The sequence below is a fragment of the Anser brachyrhynchus genome (genome assembly GCF_964034855.1).
Source record: "Anser brachyrhynchus genome assembly, chromosome: 33".
NCBI classification, from domain to species: Eukaryota; Metazoa; Chordata; class Aves; order Anseriformes; family Anatidae; genus Anser; species Anser brachyrhynchus.
Window position 1 is genome coordinate 74,192 of NC_137726.1, and position 18,530 is coordinate 92,721.

At 55.0% G+C, this 18,530-nt stretch overlaps 1 protein-coding gene across 1 annotated transcript; it reads left to right on the plus strand.

Annotated features, from left to right (window-relative positions):
* Window positions 1-11,536: 11,536 nt before the first annotated feature.
* Window positions 11,537-16,337, plus strand: LOC308184453 (uncharacterized protein). Its single transcript, XM_080571555.1, has 10 exons — window positions 11,537-11,971; window positions 12,443-12,481; window positions 12,581-12,874; window positions 13,252-13,290; window positions 14,228-14,266; window positions 14,454-14,561; window positions 14,827-14,851; window positions 15,111-15,166; window positions 15,974-16,005; window positions 16,125-16,337. Exons 1-10 carry the CDS (start codon window positions 11,905-11,907, stop codon window positions 16,191-16,193), a joined length of 768 nt encoding a protein of 255 aa, XP_080427681.1. The 5' UTR covers window positions 11,537-11,904; the 3' UTR covers window positions 16,194-16,337.
* Window positions 16,338-18,530: the final 2,193 nt, after the last annotated feature.

Genomic DNA, 18,530 nt, shown 5'->3' on the forward strand with positions numbered 1-18,530 from the left:
ACACTGAGCATTCCCCTTCCTCAACCACGGTTAGGTGGATATGGAGGACGTTCTCCTGCTTTGGTTTCAGAGCTCACCTGTGACTACCAAGTCCTGGGGGACACTGAGGGCAGAGTTCTTCACTTGGTTGCTCTGATCCTTGAGCTGGTACCCACACGTGTACTTGCCCGAGCTTCCCAGTGAGACATTCAGGATCATGTTGTAGGTCAGCTGCCCCTGAATGGCCTTCAGGCTGGACGTTTCCACCCCATCCTTGCAGAAGACGATTCGCGTAACAGGAGAACGCCCATCAATGGCACACTGAACCAAAACTCTTTGTCCCTCCTGGGCACTGAAGGTGTTCAACACGAGGGCAGGAGCTGGGAGGACACCTGGAAAGAAAGGGCAGGGATTCCCCTCTTTGAAGTGGGAGAGTCAGTGGGGCTGCAAAATGCTTTGTGTTGCATACAGGGAAGAGATTCCTTCCCAGGAGTTCACACCCAGAGAACAAAACCCATCTCTTCCCATCTCCCCCCCCCCCCCCCCCCCCAAACCTCCCTTCTGTCACCCATTCCCACGCTCATCCTCACCTGGGGATCTGCAGAGGTCCTGGGTGGTGACACCAGCACCTGCACCATGGGGCACAGAGGGTTTTGCTTAGAAGGGACAAGACCTGACAGAAACACGTATCCCTGCCCCAAACCCTGCATCTTGGATGTTCAAACTTGCACAACTACATCCTTTTAACACTTGTTTTTACTTCATTTCATACCATTCCAAAACCATTTCAGCTGCTTGTTTTTTTCTGTTCAAGATGGAGTCCCCAAGATCTCCCTAAAACAAGCAATCTGTCAAGACTTGCAATATGGGCATACTAATCTTCGTCATGCCTTCCCCAAAGGCAACTCTGCCCCGCAGTGCTGCACGCCTGCCCCACACATGGCGTCCCCATCCTCCCCTGTGCCCACCTCGGGCCTGTCCTGCCCCCAGCAGCAGCCCTCCAGCCCTCAGCCCCCACGCCCAGCAATGCCCCAACTCACAGAGCGCCAGCAGCAGGACGGCAGGGCCAGAAGGAGACAGCCTTGCCCATGGCGCCTGCCCCAGCATCTTTTGGGGCGCTGCTTTTGGGGAGCACCGTCTGCTTCAGGTGTCTGCTTTGCTCTGAGCTGGGGACGGTGGGACAGAGGCTTGCAGTGCAGCTGGGACCTGTCCTGTGGGCTTTCTGTGGCCGCCTGAGCCTGGCCCACACTAAGCATCTCTCTCATCAGCGGAGCCCTGCCTCAGCCCCTGCTACATCCGCTGCTTTTGTTGAGCCCCCACTGTTATTTCTGTCCTCTCAGACACCGCAGCACGCTCTGTTTTCATGTGTATCTCAGGGGCAGCATCGTCCCCGCAAAGCCCTCCTGCTCTGTGTAGTAGAGGTTGGACCCTTCGGAGCCGGCACAGCCACAGTACCCAACCACAGGTTACAGGGGGACTTTGGGCCCTTGCTTCTCCAGGGGTGGCCCAGGACAGCAGCAGGAGCAGGTTGAGGAGCAGACTAAGGATCACCAGGGTATGTGAACAGGAGATTGCCTGGTGGAGTAACTCCCTGGTGTGCCAGAGAGAAGGGTGCCTGGGGGATGCCCCCCAGAGGGTGGTGGAGCCCCTGCCCTGTCGTTGCTGGACAGAGGGAGGGAACCAAAAAGATGAGGAGGGGTGGAAGCGAGTCCCAGCTGGGCATCACAGGCAACCCCCCTCCCTACGTACCCCGCTTCCTCAGGTACCACTCCATGATAGGTTTGAGGCCCTGGATCTTGAATGAGAGGTAGGCGAGCATGTGGGGGAAGGCTCGCCCATGAGGTCACATCAGCAGTCGACAACAAGCCTCAAGACTGCCTCTGAAAAGAAAGAAAGAAAGAAAGAAAGAAGGGTAATTGTAGTAGGAGGTTCCCTTCTGAGAGGAACAGAGGGCCCGACATGCAGAGCAAACCGTCATCGAAGGGAAGTCTGCAGTCTACCTTGAGCCCGGTTAGGATGAAATCCTGGGGGATTTCAACTGCCCTGACATTTTCTGGAAGGCCTACTCAGCCAGCCGTCCACAGTCTAGGAGGTTCCTCCAGTGCATTGATGATAACTTCCTGATGCAAAGGGCGAATGTGTCAACTAGGAGAGGAGCATTGCTAGATATTGTCCTCACTAACGGGCTGGTTGATGCAGTGAAGGTTGAGGGCAGCCTTGGTTGCAGCAACCATGAGATGGTGGAATTCAGGATCTCATGGGGCAGGAACAGAATATCGAGCAGAATCACAGCCCTGGACTTCAGTAGGGCCAATTTTAGCCTTTTCAAGCAAATGCTAGGGGAAACCCCATGGGACAAGGTACCTGAAGATAGAAGGGCCCAAGACAGTTGGTTAGTGTTCGAGGACTGCTTCTTCCAAGCTCAAGATCCGAGCATCCGAACAGGTAGGAAGTCAGGAAAGAGAACCAGGAGACCTGCGTGGTTAAAGAGGGAACTGCTGGGCAAACTCAAGTGGAAGAGGAGAGTCTGCAGATCATGGAAGCAGGGCCTGGCCACTTGGGTGGAATAGAAAACTGCTGTCAGAGGATGTAGGGAGGCAACTAGGAAAGCTAAGGCCTCCTTAGAATTAAACCTTGCAAGAGGGGTCAGGGACAACAGAAAGGGCTTCTACAAATACACTGCAGATAAAAGTAACACTAGAGGCAATGCAGGCAAACTGATGAATGAGGTGGGAGCCCTGGTGACAGAAGATAAAAAGAAAGAGGAGTTACTGAATGCCTTCTTTGACACTGTCAATAATACCGGATGCTGTCCTGAGGAGTCCCGTACCATGAGGCCTCAGAGGAAGTCAGGATAAAGGAGGAGTTTGCCTTGGTTGATGACAGGTGGACTGAGGACCGATTAAGCAAGCAGGACAGCCATAAATTCACGGGTTCTGAAGAGATGCATCCGCAGGTGCTGAGGGAGTTGGCAGAAGTCATTGCTAGGTCACTCTCTGGCTTGTGTTTGATAGAACAAAGTAATGGCCACTCTGAGCAGGACTGGAAGGTCCCTGCCACCAGCCAGGTGGAGAAAATGGTCAATGGCATTGACTGGACAGTGTGGATGCAAAGGCCTTGCACATGAGACCCATGGGAGTGCGAGGCTCTGGTAGACACTGGCACACAGAGGACCCTACTGCCATCAGGTTATCGGGGGCAGAACCCCTCTGTATTTCTGGAGGGACTGGGGGATCCCAGCTGTTGTCTGCACTGCAGGCTGAAATGATCCCAACTGGCAATGAGAGGGGAAAGCTGTCTGATTGGTAGCCCTTGAAAGAGGCTACCGAGGGGAGGGAAGGGGGGCTTCTCTGGAAATGCTCTGGTAGCACAGAATCAACAGAATCACAGAATGTTGGGGATTGGATGGGACCCTGAAAGATCATCTAGTGCAAATACATCAACATCCCAAAAAGTACTTGTTAAACAAATAGAACAAAGAGGAGTCTTCTGTAAATTTACTGCCCAAATCTGTGGTTATCTCCACGCTTGCAGCCCCAAGTAGTGTGCCAAATAGAGCAACTGAGGTTTAAATCCAGTGGGCAGGCAAGCAGAACAAAGCCGCTTGCCCAGTCAAACCCCAGTGGGATCAAGGCAAGAAAATCAAGAGGGCAAAAGCTAGAAAACTGATGGGTTGATATAACTAGGGTATATTAAGGGGTGCTGGTCTGGCTGGGATGGAGGTAACCTTCCCTGCAGCATCCCATGCAGTGCTGTGCGCTGCACTTGTAGCTAGAACAGCACTGGTACCACACCAAGGATTTGTCTATTGCTGAGCAGCGATGGCACAGCATCAAGACTATCTCCAACCCCACCACCAGAGCCAGTAGGTCTGGGGGTGGGCAAGAGGTGGGGAGGGGACATCACCAGGGCAGCTGCCCTAAACAGACCAAAGGGGTTTTCCATAGCACAGGGATTCACACTCAGCAATAGTAGGTGGGAAAGGGGAAGGTTGGGGGGGGTGGGGTGTGTCTCTCGTTATGATTAAGTCTGTCCTCCCAAATAACTGCTACACATATCGAGGCCTTGCTTCCCCACACATGGTCCAACACTGCTCGTTGATGGGAATTAGAGGATGATTTATTTTTCTATTTCTGTTCTTCTGCATGGCCTTTGCTTGTTTTTCCCCTCTTCTTGTTCTCTTTAATTCAATTATCCTTCTCTCGACCTGTGAGTCTGTTTTGCTCTTTCCAAAACACTTTCTTATCTCCCTCTTCTGACGAGAGGAAGTGAGAAAGCGCTTGTGGTGGAGTTCAGCAGCCCAGCAAAACAAAACAATCAGGTAAAGGAAAAGAGGAAAAAAAACAACAATAGGCCAAAAATCAGAGGGGCAAAATGTTATCGCTCACCACTAGCTGGCTCATGACCATCCAGTGGCACAGCAATGGCATCCCCTGCAGAATGGCTCCCTGTTTTTATTGTACAGCACAAAGTGCTCTTTTTTTAACAGAAAGAAGCGTGTTTCCAGGTACACTCAGAAAGGGCAGGAAATGCAGATATTTGGAGAAAGGAGCCAGTGCCTCCTTGCCAGACACCCCCAAGACGTGGTGTTTAAGTGACTCCCTTCCTGCACAGGGCATAAGGCCGCAGCACCAGGTCTCCCCATGGAGCCGCTGGCAGGCAGAGGGGCTCAGGCAGCACAGCCTTGCACAAGCAACAAGAGTACAGGGGCTGAGCATCGGCAGGGGATGCAGCAGTGCTGTGCCCACATGGGTGTGGAAGGGATGGAAAAGGATTTGGGAGCCGCTGCAGATGTTTGCTAGCCTGATGGAGAGCTGCAAAACTATGAGCCAAATCTGGCAAGAGGAAAAGGGGCAGAGGCCTCCGTAGGAAGAATACAATCCTTGAGATACACATAAAAACAGCACGAGTTGCGGTGTGTGAGAGGACAAAAATAACAGCGGGGGCTCTCAAAATACAGCGGATACAGCAGGGACTGAGGCAGGGCCGTTGCTGATGAGAGCCTCTGGCTGTGGGCCAGGCTCAGGCGGCCACAGAAAGCCCACAGGACAGGTCCCAGCTGCACTGCAAGCCTCTGTCCCACCGTCCCCAGCTCAGAGCAGAGCAGACACCTGAAGCAGACGGTGCTCCCCAAAAGCAGCGCCCCAAAAGATGCTGGGGCAGGCGCCATGGGCAAGGCTGTCTCCTTCTGGCCCTGCCGTCCTGCTGCTGGCGCTCTGTGAGTTGGGGCATTGCTGGGCGTGGGGGCTGAGGGCTGGAGGGCTGCTGCTGGGGGCAGGACAGGCCTGTGGTGGGCACAGGGGAGGATGGGGATAGCGTGTGCAGGGCAGGCATGCAGCAGTGTGGGACAGAGTTGCTTTGGGGAAGGCAGGATGGGGATTGTGTCCTCCAGGTCTGATACAGATCTGAGCAAGGGGCACAGTTCTCCAGTACTAAAAGTTTGTCTGGTGTCTTAGAGTGACACTGTCAGGATACTGGATGCTCTAGGGAGCCCTGGGACTCCACCTGGACCACAAGACGCACCCAGACTAGGCTTGGGACGGTGCCAAGTTTGCAGATGAAGTTGATCCCATTTGGACATCTGTGGGTGGGTTGGTGCCTGCTCAGCCAGGACCGAACAGTGAGGATGTGGGCAGGGAGATGGGGGTGAGCCAGGTCACTGCCCCTCTAAGCAAAGCCCTCTCTGCCCCATGCTGCAGGTGCTGGAGTGACCACCCAGGACATCTGCAGCTCTCCAGGATTGCAGGAGCATGGAGGTGGGACCCGAAAAAGAACAAGTCCTGGGGGAGGAGATGGGAAGAGAGAAGGGGATTATTCCCTCAAATTTCCCCCTGTAAACCCCAGGAGAGCAGACACTTCCAGCCTTGGCATGCAGTTGGTTTTGCCACCCGGCAATCACTAACGCTTGCCTGGGGAATCCCTGTGCCTTCTCTCCAGGTAACTACCAGGCTCCAGTCCTGTTCCTCAACACTTCCAGGGCCCAGGAGGGGGAAATAGTTTTCTTTCAATGTACCATTGATGCTCAGTTTCCTGCTACGCGAGTTGTCTTCTGCAAGAATGGGTTGGAGGAGCACAGCCTGAAAGCCCAGCATGGGAGAGTCATCTACCCTCTAGTTGTGAAAATCACCTCGAAAAGTGCCGGGACGTACACGTGTGGGTACCAGCAGAGGAACGAGAGAAACTGGGTGAGGAACTCTGCTCTCAGTGCTCCCTGGACCCTGTCTGTGCCAGGTGAGACACAGCCCCATGGTGGTGGGGATAGAAGGGACATGGATACTACTAGGCTGGAGCTGTGTGCTACAGCAGGCAGGGCATGGCTCTGGTGTGGTTCCCCCGTGGGAGTATTCCCTCTCCTCTAAGGCGTCCGCTGGAGAAAGAGCTGGTCTCAGGGGTCCCTCTGTCCCTGCTGGAGCACCTCTGCAGCAGAGATAGGGCTGCATAGGGCACAGGAACAGAGAAAAAGTGCTCAGGATGTCTATGGACCCTGGGGTGTTCCACTACTGCTCTAAGATTTCCCTCTAACCTTTACAAACATTTGTCTGGGAACTTACATGCAAAGGCTTGCTCATGTTCCCTATGTACTCAAGGAAGCAATACACAAGATCAGGGTCTGCTCAGCACCTGGGATTGTCCCAGCAAAGAGCATGATAAACTCACAGCAATTTCATGTTTTCCACAGGCAGCAGACCCTCACACAAGGCTGAGCTCCCTTCCAGAGGTGAGACATTGCTCATCAGCCCTTCCCAGCACGGCCGTCCTGCACGGCTTGCCTTGGCCACACTGTGACCCTCGTCTCTTGCAGGGCCAGCCATGCCCCTGGAGGTCTGGATCCTGCGCTCTGCCCTCAGCCTGCTCCTGCTGCTGTCTGCCCCCATCATCACCTTCCTCCTGGAGAGATGGAGCCACGGTGCCAGCAGGGCCGGGCAGCCTGGAGATGTCCCTGGCCCCATGGTGCTCTGATGTCCTCCTGGGCTCCATGTTGGCCCCAGCCTGCTTCCCCATGCTCAGATCATGACCCCCACCGTGGCCAGGCTCCCGCTGCCGTTGGGCTCAAGGCATCTGGGGCAGCATGCCCAAGGAATGTGCTGCCACTGCTCTGCTTCCCTTGGCTCAGCCCCTGCTCTCTGCTCACATCAAAGACTGACTTTGGATCATGCACCCTCCCGGCTGCGTTCTACCCCAGCACCCACGTGGCTGCCCCTCCTGCTCACAGAATCACATCTCCACCGCGGGATCCACCTCTGCATACCGGGAGAACACGAGGGGATGGAGTCACGGCTGCACCCCCAGGCAGCCATGCTCTGCAGCTCCTGCATCACTCCAGCACCTCCCTGTGCCCAAGGTGGTGCCGGCCGCAATGGGCACATCCCCAGGTGGTTATGGTGCCCCGTGTGGAGGCACCTTGGTGGGTAGTGGTCCTGTGGGAGGCGAGTTATAAAGGATTGGTTCAGAATGCACCAGCTGATGTTGCTGCTCTTTATTTGAGAGGGAAGCCAGCGAGCAGAGCTGGGAGAGCTCCTGTATGACTGCTGTGCGGGGCCACATGTCTTGCGAGGGAGCTGCTGTTCCCTGTGCCCTGCCACCCAAGAGTTCCCCTACCTGCTGACATTCCCCTGGCAGATGTGGCCTGGAAAAGTGCCGATGTGAGGATGGCTGAGGCCATGCAGAGGTCCAGGGGGTGGCCATGCCTGGTCCTCTGCACCCCACACCCACCCATCCCTGTGCCGGGGCTTCTGGCTGTTAACGCACCATCCCCAAGAGACAGCCCTGAGCAGGGACGTTGTGCATGGGGGCATCCAGTTGTGGGGCAGGTGGGGATGTGGCCTCAGCATGGCTGGCCCCCACACCCACAGCCCGTCCCCAGCCTTGCACAATGGGATTTTAGGCATCCCACACCAACACCTGCAGGGACCTGGAAGGAGCCAAGGTATCCCCACCGTGCAGCTCCCAGTGCTGGCATCTGGGGCCTTAGTGTGCAGTGGGGGACTCCAGGGCAAGATGGGTGCAGGCAGAAGAGGAGCTGCTCAGCTGGGAGGCATGAGGCTGCATGACTGCATGGAGGGAGTAGGGGAAAGGAAAATGGGGTCAAAGCTCAGCAAGAGCTGCTTGGATGCAGAGCTGGAGGGGAGGTGGGATTCAGGCTCCTTCCCGCAAGGACAGTCCCTCAGGTCTCAAACCCTCATCAAGGCACTTGCTTCACAGCTTCCTTCAGGCCCACACATTCATGTTTCACAGCGCAAGCCTCCAGGACAGTTTTCCTGGAAGGGAATATACAGAGTTGGGTGGAAGGAGCTACTCCCTCATTCCCATATAGCCTCCAACCCTCCTTGGCGAGTGAATCCCCATTGTGGTGTCAGCTGCAAACTTGCTGAGGGTAACCTCTGCCCCAGCATCCCGAGAGTAATGCAGATGTTGAATGCAATTGGACCACATTTGGATCCTTGTTTTACACCACTAATTAGCGTCCTTCAACTAGACTTTGCAGCACTGATCACCCCCCCTTGGGGCTTAGCCCTTCCATCAGTTCTCAGTCCACTCTACCCTCTGCTCTTTCAGCTCAGATATCAACAGTTTCTCTATGACAGTCTTAGCGGAGACACTTTCAGAGGCATTGCTGAAGTCCAGGCAAGCAAGATGAATGCTCTGCCCTTGTCTACCTGGACAGTCATTCATCATAGAAGGTTGTTGGGTTGGCCAAGCATGGCCTCCTCTTGCTGAATTCCTGCTGACTACTGATGATGATTGGTTTGTTCTCCAAGTGCCTGGAAACACTTTCCTGGATGAGCTACTCCACCACCTTCCAGGGATGGAGGCGATCTGACAGGCCTCTAGTTCCCCAGGTCCTCCTTCTTGCCATTCTGGAAAAGTACTGACGTTTGCTTCCATCCAGTCTTCGGGCCCTTCTCCCACTTGCCTTGACCCATCAAGGATGATGGAAGGTGGCCTCGCAATGACATCTGCCAGCTCCTTCAGCACTTGGGGGTGCCTCCTAGCAGGGCACACGGCCTTCTCTGTGCTCAGTTGGCTGAAGCATTGCCCCTCCTGATCCTCCCTCACCAAGGGGACGCCTTCCTTGCTGCAGCCCTTGTTCCTGACTTCTAGAACATGGCGTTTCTGAAGGCTGGTTTTGTTAGTACAGACTGAGCCAAAGAAGGCATTTGGTACTTGTGTTTCTTCTCTCTTCTGAGCAGTTGTGGTGATTTTACTAAGGAGGACAGAGAGCTCCATCAAAACCGCTCTCTCACTCCCCCTCCTGAAAGGGAAAGGGTGAGAAAATATAATGAGAATGGTTGAAGGCTTGTGATAAGAACAGGGAGATCACTCAAGGTTAATTGTCACAGGCAAAACAGACTCAGCATAGGGAGATTAATGAAATTTATTAGCTATTATTAACAAGCTAGATAACAGAGAAACAAACAAACAAACAAACAAACCAAAAAATATCTTCCCCAGACCCACCTTCTTCCACCTCCTTCCTCCCAGTGGTGCAGGGCAATGATGAATGGGGGCTGCGGTCCGTCCGTAATGCTTCATCTCCGCCACTCCTCCACACTCACTCTGTGCCCCTGCTCCAATGGGGGGGTACCTCCTGCGGAATGCCGTCCTTCCAACCTGATCCTGCATGGTCACCTCCTACAGGCTGCAGCTCCGGCCCGGGGCCTGCTCCCGCGGGGGTTCTCCATGGGCCGCAGCCTCCTCCAGGCCACATCCACCTGCTCCACCGGGGGCTCCTCCACGGGCTGCAGCGTGGAGATCTGCTCCGTGTGGGACCCGTGGGCTGCAGGGGGACAGCCTGCTCCACCAGGGGCCTCTCCCCAGGCCGCAGGGGAACTGCTGCTGTGAGCCTGGAGCACCTCCTGCCCTCCTGCTGCACTCACCTTGGGGGCTGCAGGGCTGGTTCTCACTCCTCCCTCTGCCACCTATTGTTGTGCAACGTTTTTTCCCTTTCTTAAATATGCTTTCATGGAGGAGGAAACAACATTGCTTTTTGGCTCGTCTTTGGCCTGCAGCAGTTCCCTTTGGAGCAGTCTGAAACTGGCCTTTTTCAAAAAGGGGGTAGCTTCTGGAATTCTCACCTCTGCAGACCCCCGCTAATAAACCCTTGCCACGTAAACCCAATACAGCTGCAGAATGCAGGCCGCAGTTTGCTTTCCCTTGGAGGGGCATCCGATACACCTGGGATGGACGGTGCCAGGGGTGGAAACACAGCCCTGCCACTTACCATGGAGTAATGCAGATGGCTGTGGAACAAGGTGATGTTCCTGAGCACCTGCAGTGCATTGATGGCACCCTCATGTGGGGCAGCAAAACAGAGAAAGTCTTTGAGAAAGGGAAGAAAATCCCCCAAATTCTCCTGAAGGCTGGTTTTGCCATTGACCAGAGTAAGGTCAAGGGGCCTGCCCAGGAAATGTGGTTCTTGGGTGTAAAAAGGCAGGATGCCACACCTCAGTGGGTGAGGTCAATGAGGTAACAACTGCATCCCCACCAGCTAACAGGAAAGAAACACAAGATTTCCTAGGCCTTGTGGGATTCTGGAGAAGGCATATTGCAGGTTGTAGTGAGCTTCTGAGCCCTCCCTATTGAGTAACCTGAAAGAAGAGCACTTTGAGCAACAAAACCCTTTGGAAGAGATGAAGTGGGTGTCCAAAAGACTGTGGTGGGAGCCCTTGGGCCCATGCGTACAGGCCCAGCTGTGCCACTGGTGCTTCACAGTGCAGGTGGGGAACAAGGCCTGGCCGGGAGCCTCTGGCAGGAAAGACCAGGAGAAAGCTGAGGTTGTCCTCTGGACTATTAGAGCCTGGCTATTGAGGATCAGAAGCCCAAGATGCTCCAAGTGAAAACAGAAGAGTGACGGGGAGTGAAGCCCAAAGCATAATCATTGGGTGTAGAGCTAAGGCATTCAGCATTCTTTGGGTCTAGCTCATCCTACCTCACTCACCAACCTCTGGAATGATTGAGCCGTACCATATGATGGACTGTTAAAGACTGTATTGAGACTACTGGGTGCAGGGGCACGGGTTGGACATTTTTCAGAAGCCACTTGGCTGCTTAACAGCAGAGCATCTTGCAAGTGGCCTGGTGCTTCCCAAAGAAAGGCCCTACCTCCTGTGGGATGAATGTCCCTGCAGTGCCTCTTAACAGAAGGCAATGAACTGCATTAATCTCCCTTATGCTGAGTCTCTTTTGTCTGTGCTGGTAACTGGTGAGTGATCTTCCTGCCCTTATCTCAGTGCACAAGTCTTCCTTCCATCAGAGTTTCTCCCCTGTTCTTTGAGGAAGAGAACTGAGAGAGCAGCGTGGGGGAGCTCAGGTGCCATCAGGAATAAGCCACTGCCTTTCCTGGTTGTTGTGTGGTCACGTGAAGGTCAAAGTTGGGTGCAGATCGCTCCTACAGTGCTGTACTGGCAGCAGTATGGCCCCAGCTGAGGCTCTCTGAGTGTTATTTATAAGCTGATTCACTGACAGGATGAAGGAGAAACCTGCCCACAGCCTTGGCATCTGCCCAGAGCTCTGAATTCACTTTGGCCTTGGTGCAGGAGTCCCCTGACCCCATCATTTGTGCAGACATTGCAGAAAAGCGGAGTGACCTGGTCAGAAGTGGGCAAAGCTGGGTGGGGACAAGGGGCAGGAGGTCTTTGCAGGGACAGTTCTGACCCTGAGATACAAGTAAAAATAGCGTGTGCTGCGGTGTCTGAGAAGACAGAAATAACAGTGGGGGCTCAAAACAAGCAGCGGATGTAGCAGGTTCTTAGGCAAGGCCCCCCACTGATGAGAGCCTCTGGCTGTGGGCCAGGCTCAGGCGGCCACAGAAAGCCCACAGGACAGGTCCCAGCTGCACTGCAAGCCTCTGTCCCACCGTCCCCAGCTCAGAGCAAAGCAGACACCTGAAGCAGACGGTGCTCCCCAAAAGCAGCGCCCCAAAAGATGCTGGGGCAGGCGCCATGGGCAAGGCTGTCTCCTTCTGGCCCTGCCGTCCTGCTGCTGGCGCTCTGTGAGTTGGGGCATTGCTGGGCGTGGGGGCTGAGGGCTGGAGGGCTGGTGCTGGGGGCAGGACAGGCCCGAGGTGGGCACAGGGGAGGATGGGGTCAGCTTGTGCAGGGCAGGCGTGCTGCACTGTGGGGCAGAGTTGCTTTGGGGAAGGCAGGATGGGGATTGTGTCCTCCAGGTATGATACAGATCTGAGCAAGGGGCTAACTTCTCCAGCACCATAAATTGTCTGGAGTGTTGCTCTGAGACTCTAGGACCTCTGGATTCTTTATGGAGCTTTGGGACTTTCCTGGAACAAGAAATCCACAGAAAATGGGATTGGGATTGACATTGTTTGAGGGGATATTGAAGAGATACAGCATGAGAACATGCAGGTGTGATAATGCCTGCTTAGCAGTGAGGATGTGGGCAGGGGCATCTGGATGAGCCTGGACACTGCCCCTCTCAGCAAATCCCTCTCTGCCTCTTGGCACAGCCGCCAGCATGACCTCCAAGGACATCTGCAGCTCCCCAGGTACTCGTGAGTCCTTCCCTCCCAGACCCAGGGCACTTTGAAGCCCAACCACTGTGAGCTCTGCCCTACGGCAGCCCTTCACTGCTGTGTCTCCTCCAGGGGATCTCTTGGCTCCTGCTCTCCAAATGAACTCAGCCTCTGCTCAGCCAGGTACCACAGCTGTGCTCCAGTGTTTTCTCCGTGTGGTGTCACCCGTCAGACGAATCATCTTCTGCAAGGATGGGGTGGAGGTGTACAGCCAGAAAGCCCAGGAAGGGCAGCTGAGCTACTCCATGGTCCTGAACATCACGTCAAGAAGCGCAGGAAGATATACATGTGGGTACCAGCTGAGGACTGAGATGAAACAAGTGAGGAGCTCTGCCCTCAGTGCTGGCCGCATCCTGGATGTCCCCGGTGAGACATGGCCCCAGGCTTGAGGGGTCATGAGCTCATTGTCATGAGCTGGGCAGTTACCTATTTGTGAAGAAGGACGCTATATTTATGGCTCTAAAATGGGGGCTGGTGCCATAGTGTGAGGACAGGGAGGTGTTGGAGTGCTTAGGGATCCAGGGACCTCTCCCTGGAACAGCAAACCAAGCAAAGGAATCTTGGTATGGCCCCAGGGAGGAGACCACAGTGGTGCTGGATTGAGATGCAGGGGTGGCAAGGTGCCTGCCTGGCAAGGAGACAGCAGTGAGCACATGGCAAGGACCCGGCAGCAGGGACACAGGCACGAGCATGTGGGTGCCCCAGGTCTCACTCCCTCTAAGAAAAACCCTCTGTGCCCCAAGCTGCAGGTGCTGGCGTGACCACCCAGGATAGCTCCCCAGGTGAGGATGAGTGTGGGGGTGGGTGACTGAAGGGAGGCGTGTGTGGGGTGAAGATGGGAAGGGAGAGGGAATTTGTTCTCTGGGTGTGAGCTCCTGGGAAGAAATCACTTCCCTGTGTGGAACACAAAGCATTTTGTGCCCAGTTCTGGGCTCCGCAGTACAAGAGGGACAGAGAACTACTGGAGAGAGTCCAGAGGAGGGCTACGAAGATGATCAGAGGACTGGAGCTGAGAAAACGGGGCCTAAGTAGCCAGGAAAAAGGAGACTGAGGGGAAACCTCATCAATGTATATAAATATCTGAGGGGAGGGTGTCGAGAGGATGGAGCTGGTCTCTTTTCGGTTGTGCCCAGGGAAAGGGCGAGAGGCAACGGGCTCAAACTGAAGCACAGAAAGTTCCATCTGAATATGAGGGGCACTTCTTTACTGGGAGGGTGAGAGAGCACTGGAACAGGCTGCCCAGAGAGGTTGTGGAGTCTCCTTCTCTGGAGATATTCCAAGCCCACCTGGATGCCATCCTGTGCAAGGTGCTCTAGGTGATCCTGCTCAGCAGAAGGTTGGACTAGATGACCTTCAGAGGTCCCTTCCAGCCTTGGTCATTCTGTGATTGTGTGATCCTCTAGCTCCCAGAATCACAGAGAGTGGTGGTGGCATAATAATTGAAGAGCCACACCTCGGCCATGCCATCCTTAATTCCTCCCGAGAGCATTTGGACACCATGTCCATGGGGGCCGATGTTGGCACAGCAGGCACGGGCACTTTTATGCCTCCCCTGTGGATGGTGCTGGCTGTCAGTGGGGAGATGTGCCCATGGGGCTGTGTGTCCCAAGCCCCACACAGACGTGCTCAGGCCTGGTGCAGGATGCGTGCTACAGGTGGGGCTCAGTCTGGACAGGAACTAGGCAAGCAGACACTCAGCCTGTCCCTTTCTTCTGACAGACAGTGTGGCCAGCTCCCCAACAAGGCCATCGCCCCCAGGTGAGTGATTCCCTCCTGCACAACCAGGGACCCCACCATGGGGCTTAGGCCCGCAAGGCTGCTCTCCCCAGGGCACTGGGCCATGCCGGATCTTCACCAAGCTGGAGGTGTGCCGGATGCATGGGCACGTCCTGCCCCCTGCCTCTCCCCATCACACCCCGCTGCCCTCACACCCTCTCTCCCCCAGCTCCCCATGCCCGGCTCCCGCACGCCCTCCCCACAGGCACGGCGCTGGCAGTGGCGGCCGTCGGCCTCGTCCTCCTGGCTGCAGGCAGCTGGTTTGCCATCAGGAAAGGTGAGGGAGTGGGGGAAGGCGGGGGGAAAGGCTGAGGCCGTGGGGGTCCTGCTGCGGGGCTGGTGCAGGGGGAAAGGCGGTGGGGGGGCCCTGGGGGCGCGCAGCTGGGGCAGACGGTGCGTGGGGGCGATGGCTGTGGGCAGCCCAGCTGGGGAGGCTGCTGAGGGAGCTGGGGAGCTTCAGCCTTCGTCCCCCAGCCCCGAGACGGGAGCCAGGGCTGGGCAGCAACTTGGCCTGCGCACCTCAGCCACTGTTCTTCTTGCAGGTGCCTGCAGAGGGAGATGCCCAAGGTGAGCACCAAGGGCTCCTGGCTGTGCGGCTGCTGGGAGGGAGTTGGTGGCATGGCGGGTCCTTGGGAGCTCCTTGGCCAGGGGCAGCATTGTCTCTCTGCGTGGCTGCATTCCCTTTGCTGGAGGCTGGGAGGATGGGGCACGTTGTTGTTGGACTCCAGCTCAACACCTGATTTAGGAAAAGCACTACCCAAGGGTGTCTCTTAGGGTGCCCCTTCTCCACAAACGCACACCCCAGAACCATTCCATTCCTCTCCAGGCAGCAGCACGCTGACAGCCTGCAGGCAGAAGCCACAGACCACGGTGAAGTCCAGTGTGAGTACTACCTCCTGCTATGGGGGAAGCCACACGCTCCTCTCCCGATGGGCATCCCTGCCTGTACACCCCGCGTGCAATCCCACCACTTCATTTCCCACTGGGACATAAAAATCCCTGCCCGTTCATCAAGGCCAGGTTTCTCTCCAGTTCCTGGCATCCTGGTTCTTCCTTGCATGCAGAATGCAGGTGCTGCCTGCACACGGGACATGGCAGCATCCCAGTGCTCCCAGGGACAAAGCCCTTTTGCCTGGGGGTCCTTCCACAACCGCTCTGTCCCCAAGCTGCAATTCGCCCGCTCCAGCCTCTGCTTTTGTCCTTTCTTCAGTTTCCCTTCAGAGGGATTTCTGTTTCTCAAGCTGCCCAAAGCACAGCGCAACAATGAAAGGTGTGGCTCTGTTTTCTTGCACTGCTGGGGAAAGTATCTTATAGCTCGCTCTGAAACCACAGGCAGCAGCCAAGGGAGGATGTTGTGGCTGGGCGACAGGCTATAGATATATCCCCACCTGACGTGCACCTCGCTCGAGTTGCAGCACGACCTTGTTTTCCCACGGCTGCACAGAGCAGCTCGCAAGGTGTGCTGGCTGTGCAAAGAGAGGAGATGCCACAGAGTGGTGGAAATACACCAAAACCTCAGCATCTCTGCTCCACTACTGCTTGCTGCGCATCCCATAGCAGGATGAAGGGAGGGGAAATGTGGCCGGGCACTGTGTGCTGACCTCAGGCAGCTGATGCCCAAAGCTCATGGGGATTCACCCCCCTCCAACAGGCAGCAAGGACTCATGGTGTGTATTTTTTCCCCCACAGACTCCACCATCGCCCACGTTCGACGGGACAGGGTGAGTCGTGGCTCAGCTGTGCACAGCTCCTTTCTGCACTCCTGCAGCCTGGTGCCTGCTCGTTGTGCAGGGCTCACAGGCAGCAGCTGAAGTAACAGGGCTTTCTCTTCCCCCTAAAGCCTCCTCCCGTGCAGCAGATGAGCGACACCACGACGTATGCCACGGTGACCCGCACCCAGACCCGATAGCGCTGCCACTGGGCAAGGGCACAGGAGCCTTGCCCACGGCTGCCTTTGCTCTCTTGCAGAGGGCTCGTGCAGCCGTAAGGTGGGGCTGGGGGGTGCACTTTGGGCTTCTTTGGGGTTTGCTGTCACAGGGAAATGCTGTGTGTGTCTAGCCAAGAGGATGTAGGACTCATTTCTCTCATTGCAATACATTAAGACCTCTAATATATATCAGGTGTACGAACTCATAGTATGAGTGTATCAATGTTTCTTCACCAAGTGAAAACATCTCCCTGTGCTCGGTGGGAGACGTGTATACCTAAACTGAATGATAAAGACACAGGGGTGTCCTTCTATCCACCCACACAGATGCACATTTGGACTGACAGGGGCAGATATCTCTGCTCGCATGTGTGTGCCAACTGGTGTGTACACTGCAGATGCGGTTTTGCTCTGATGATGAATAAACATCTCTGGCTTTGTGTTCCTTACGGCACCTCTGTCTCATGCAGCCACATAAGGAATGGGATGGTTGTTCAAGTTAATTTCTGGGGGCTGAACGTTTTGCTTCAACCCAGCAAGGATCAGAGAAGAGCTATATATGTATATAAAGCAAGCGAGCTATTTGGGGATGTAAAATACACTCACACACACTCACTCTTGAACAGTGATAGAAAAGACAGAGAATTTACTAATGAGTTAGTTAAGTACCAACCCCAGGGTGATGACAGTAGTACTGGCAAGTGCGATACTTTCCCCAGTCATTGATGTCGTACATACTTAGCCAGGTCATGGTTGGCATCCCGTCAGCGCAGTAGGTATCAACGTCTTGCAGGCATCCCTGCGGAGGCAATGTTAACCTCGGTCGATGTTGCTGCCTCACCAACGCAGGGCAACTTGCCCTGTTTATAGGTTTTGCCCCTGCATGTTCTGAACCCGGGGCAGTGCACGACTGGCGGCCCCAGCCTCAGGGGGGCACTCGGCAGTCCCTGAAATGCTGCTGTGATCACTCACAGCCGCGTGGCCAGGGCGTGCTGTGCTGATGGCAGCATTGTCTCACGCCGGATGGCTTGCAGCCTGGTACCATATCGCTGAGCAAGTAATATGTATAATTGCAAGGTCAGAGTTTCACCTTGTTAGTCTTAAAACAACGCCTGTTTCATATCGGACCAAACCTAACAGCTTTTAGTCCTAACACAGGAGGGAATAAGTGAAAGAAAAGTGGGGTGAAAACTCTCCATGACCTTCTTGGTGGCAGAGCTGGAGGGAAGGTGGGTTTTAGGCTCCTTCCCATAAAGAAATTCCCTCAGATCTCAAACCCTCATCAAGGCACTTCCTCCACAGCTTCCTTCAGGCCTATGCATGCATGTTTCACAGCACAAGCCTCCAGGATACTACTCCTGGAAGAGAAGACATGGATGTGGATTGATGGAGCTACTCCCTCATTCTCATACAGCCTCCAAGCTTCCTTGGCGAGTGAATCCCCATTGTGGTGTCAGCTGCAAACTTGCTGAGGGTAACGTCTGCCCCAGCATCCTGAGAGTAATGCAGATGTGGAATGGAATTGGACAAAGATTGGACCCCTGGGGGACACCTCTAATTAGCAATCTTCAGTTAGGCTTTGCACCGCTTATCATCCCCCCCAGAGCTGAGCCATTCTGGCAGTTTTCAGTCCACCCCACCCTCTGGTCATTCAGCTCAAACATCAACAGTTTCTCTATGCGGAACTTAGGAAAGACAGTGTCAGAGACCTTCCTGAAGTGCAGACAGGCAAGATACATGCTCTCCCCTCATCTAACGGGACAGTCATTTCTTCATAGAAGGTTGTTGAGTTTGCCAAGCACGGCCTTGACAATCTGTCTTGGTCCCCTTTTCCTTCAAGTACCTTGTCCCACGGGAGTTCCCTAGCAATTGCTTGAAAAGGCCAAAGTTCCAAAGTTGGCCCTACTGATTTCTAGTGGATTTCTAACTCCTGCTTATTCCCCATGCTACGTGCATGCTCCGGGCCTGTAGCATGAGTCACAAGAGCCCTTCTCTCTGGCACACCAGGGAGTTACTTCACAAGGCAATCCCCTACTCACATGCCCTGGTGCTCCTTAATCTGCTCCTCAGCCTGCTCACACTGCTCTCCTGGGCCACCCTTGGCCAAGCAAGGGCCCGAAGTCCCCCTGTAACTGGAGACTGGACACTGTGGCTGTGCCAGCTCCAAAGGGGCCAACCTCGACTACACAGAGCAGGAGAGCTTTGCAGGAAGGATGCTGCCCCTGAGATACAGGTGAAAACAGCGCGTGCTGCGGTATCATCGGTGTACTTGCTGAGGGTGGACACTATTCCTTCACCAAGGTCATCGGTGGAGATGTT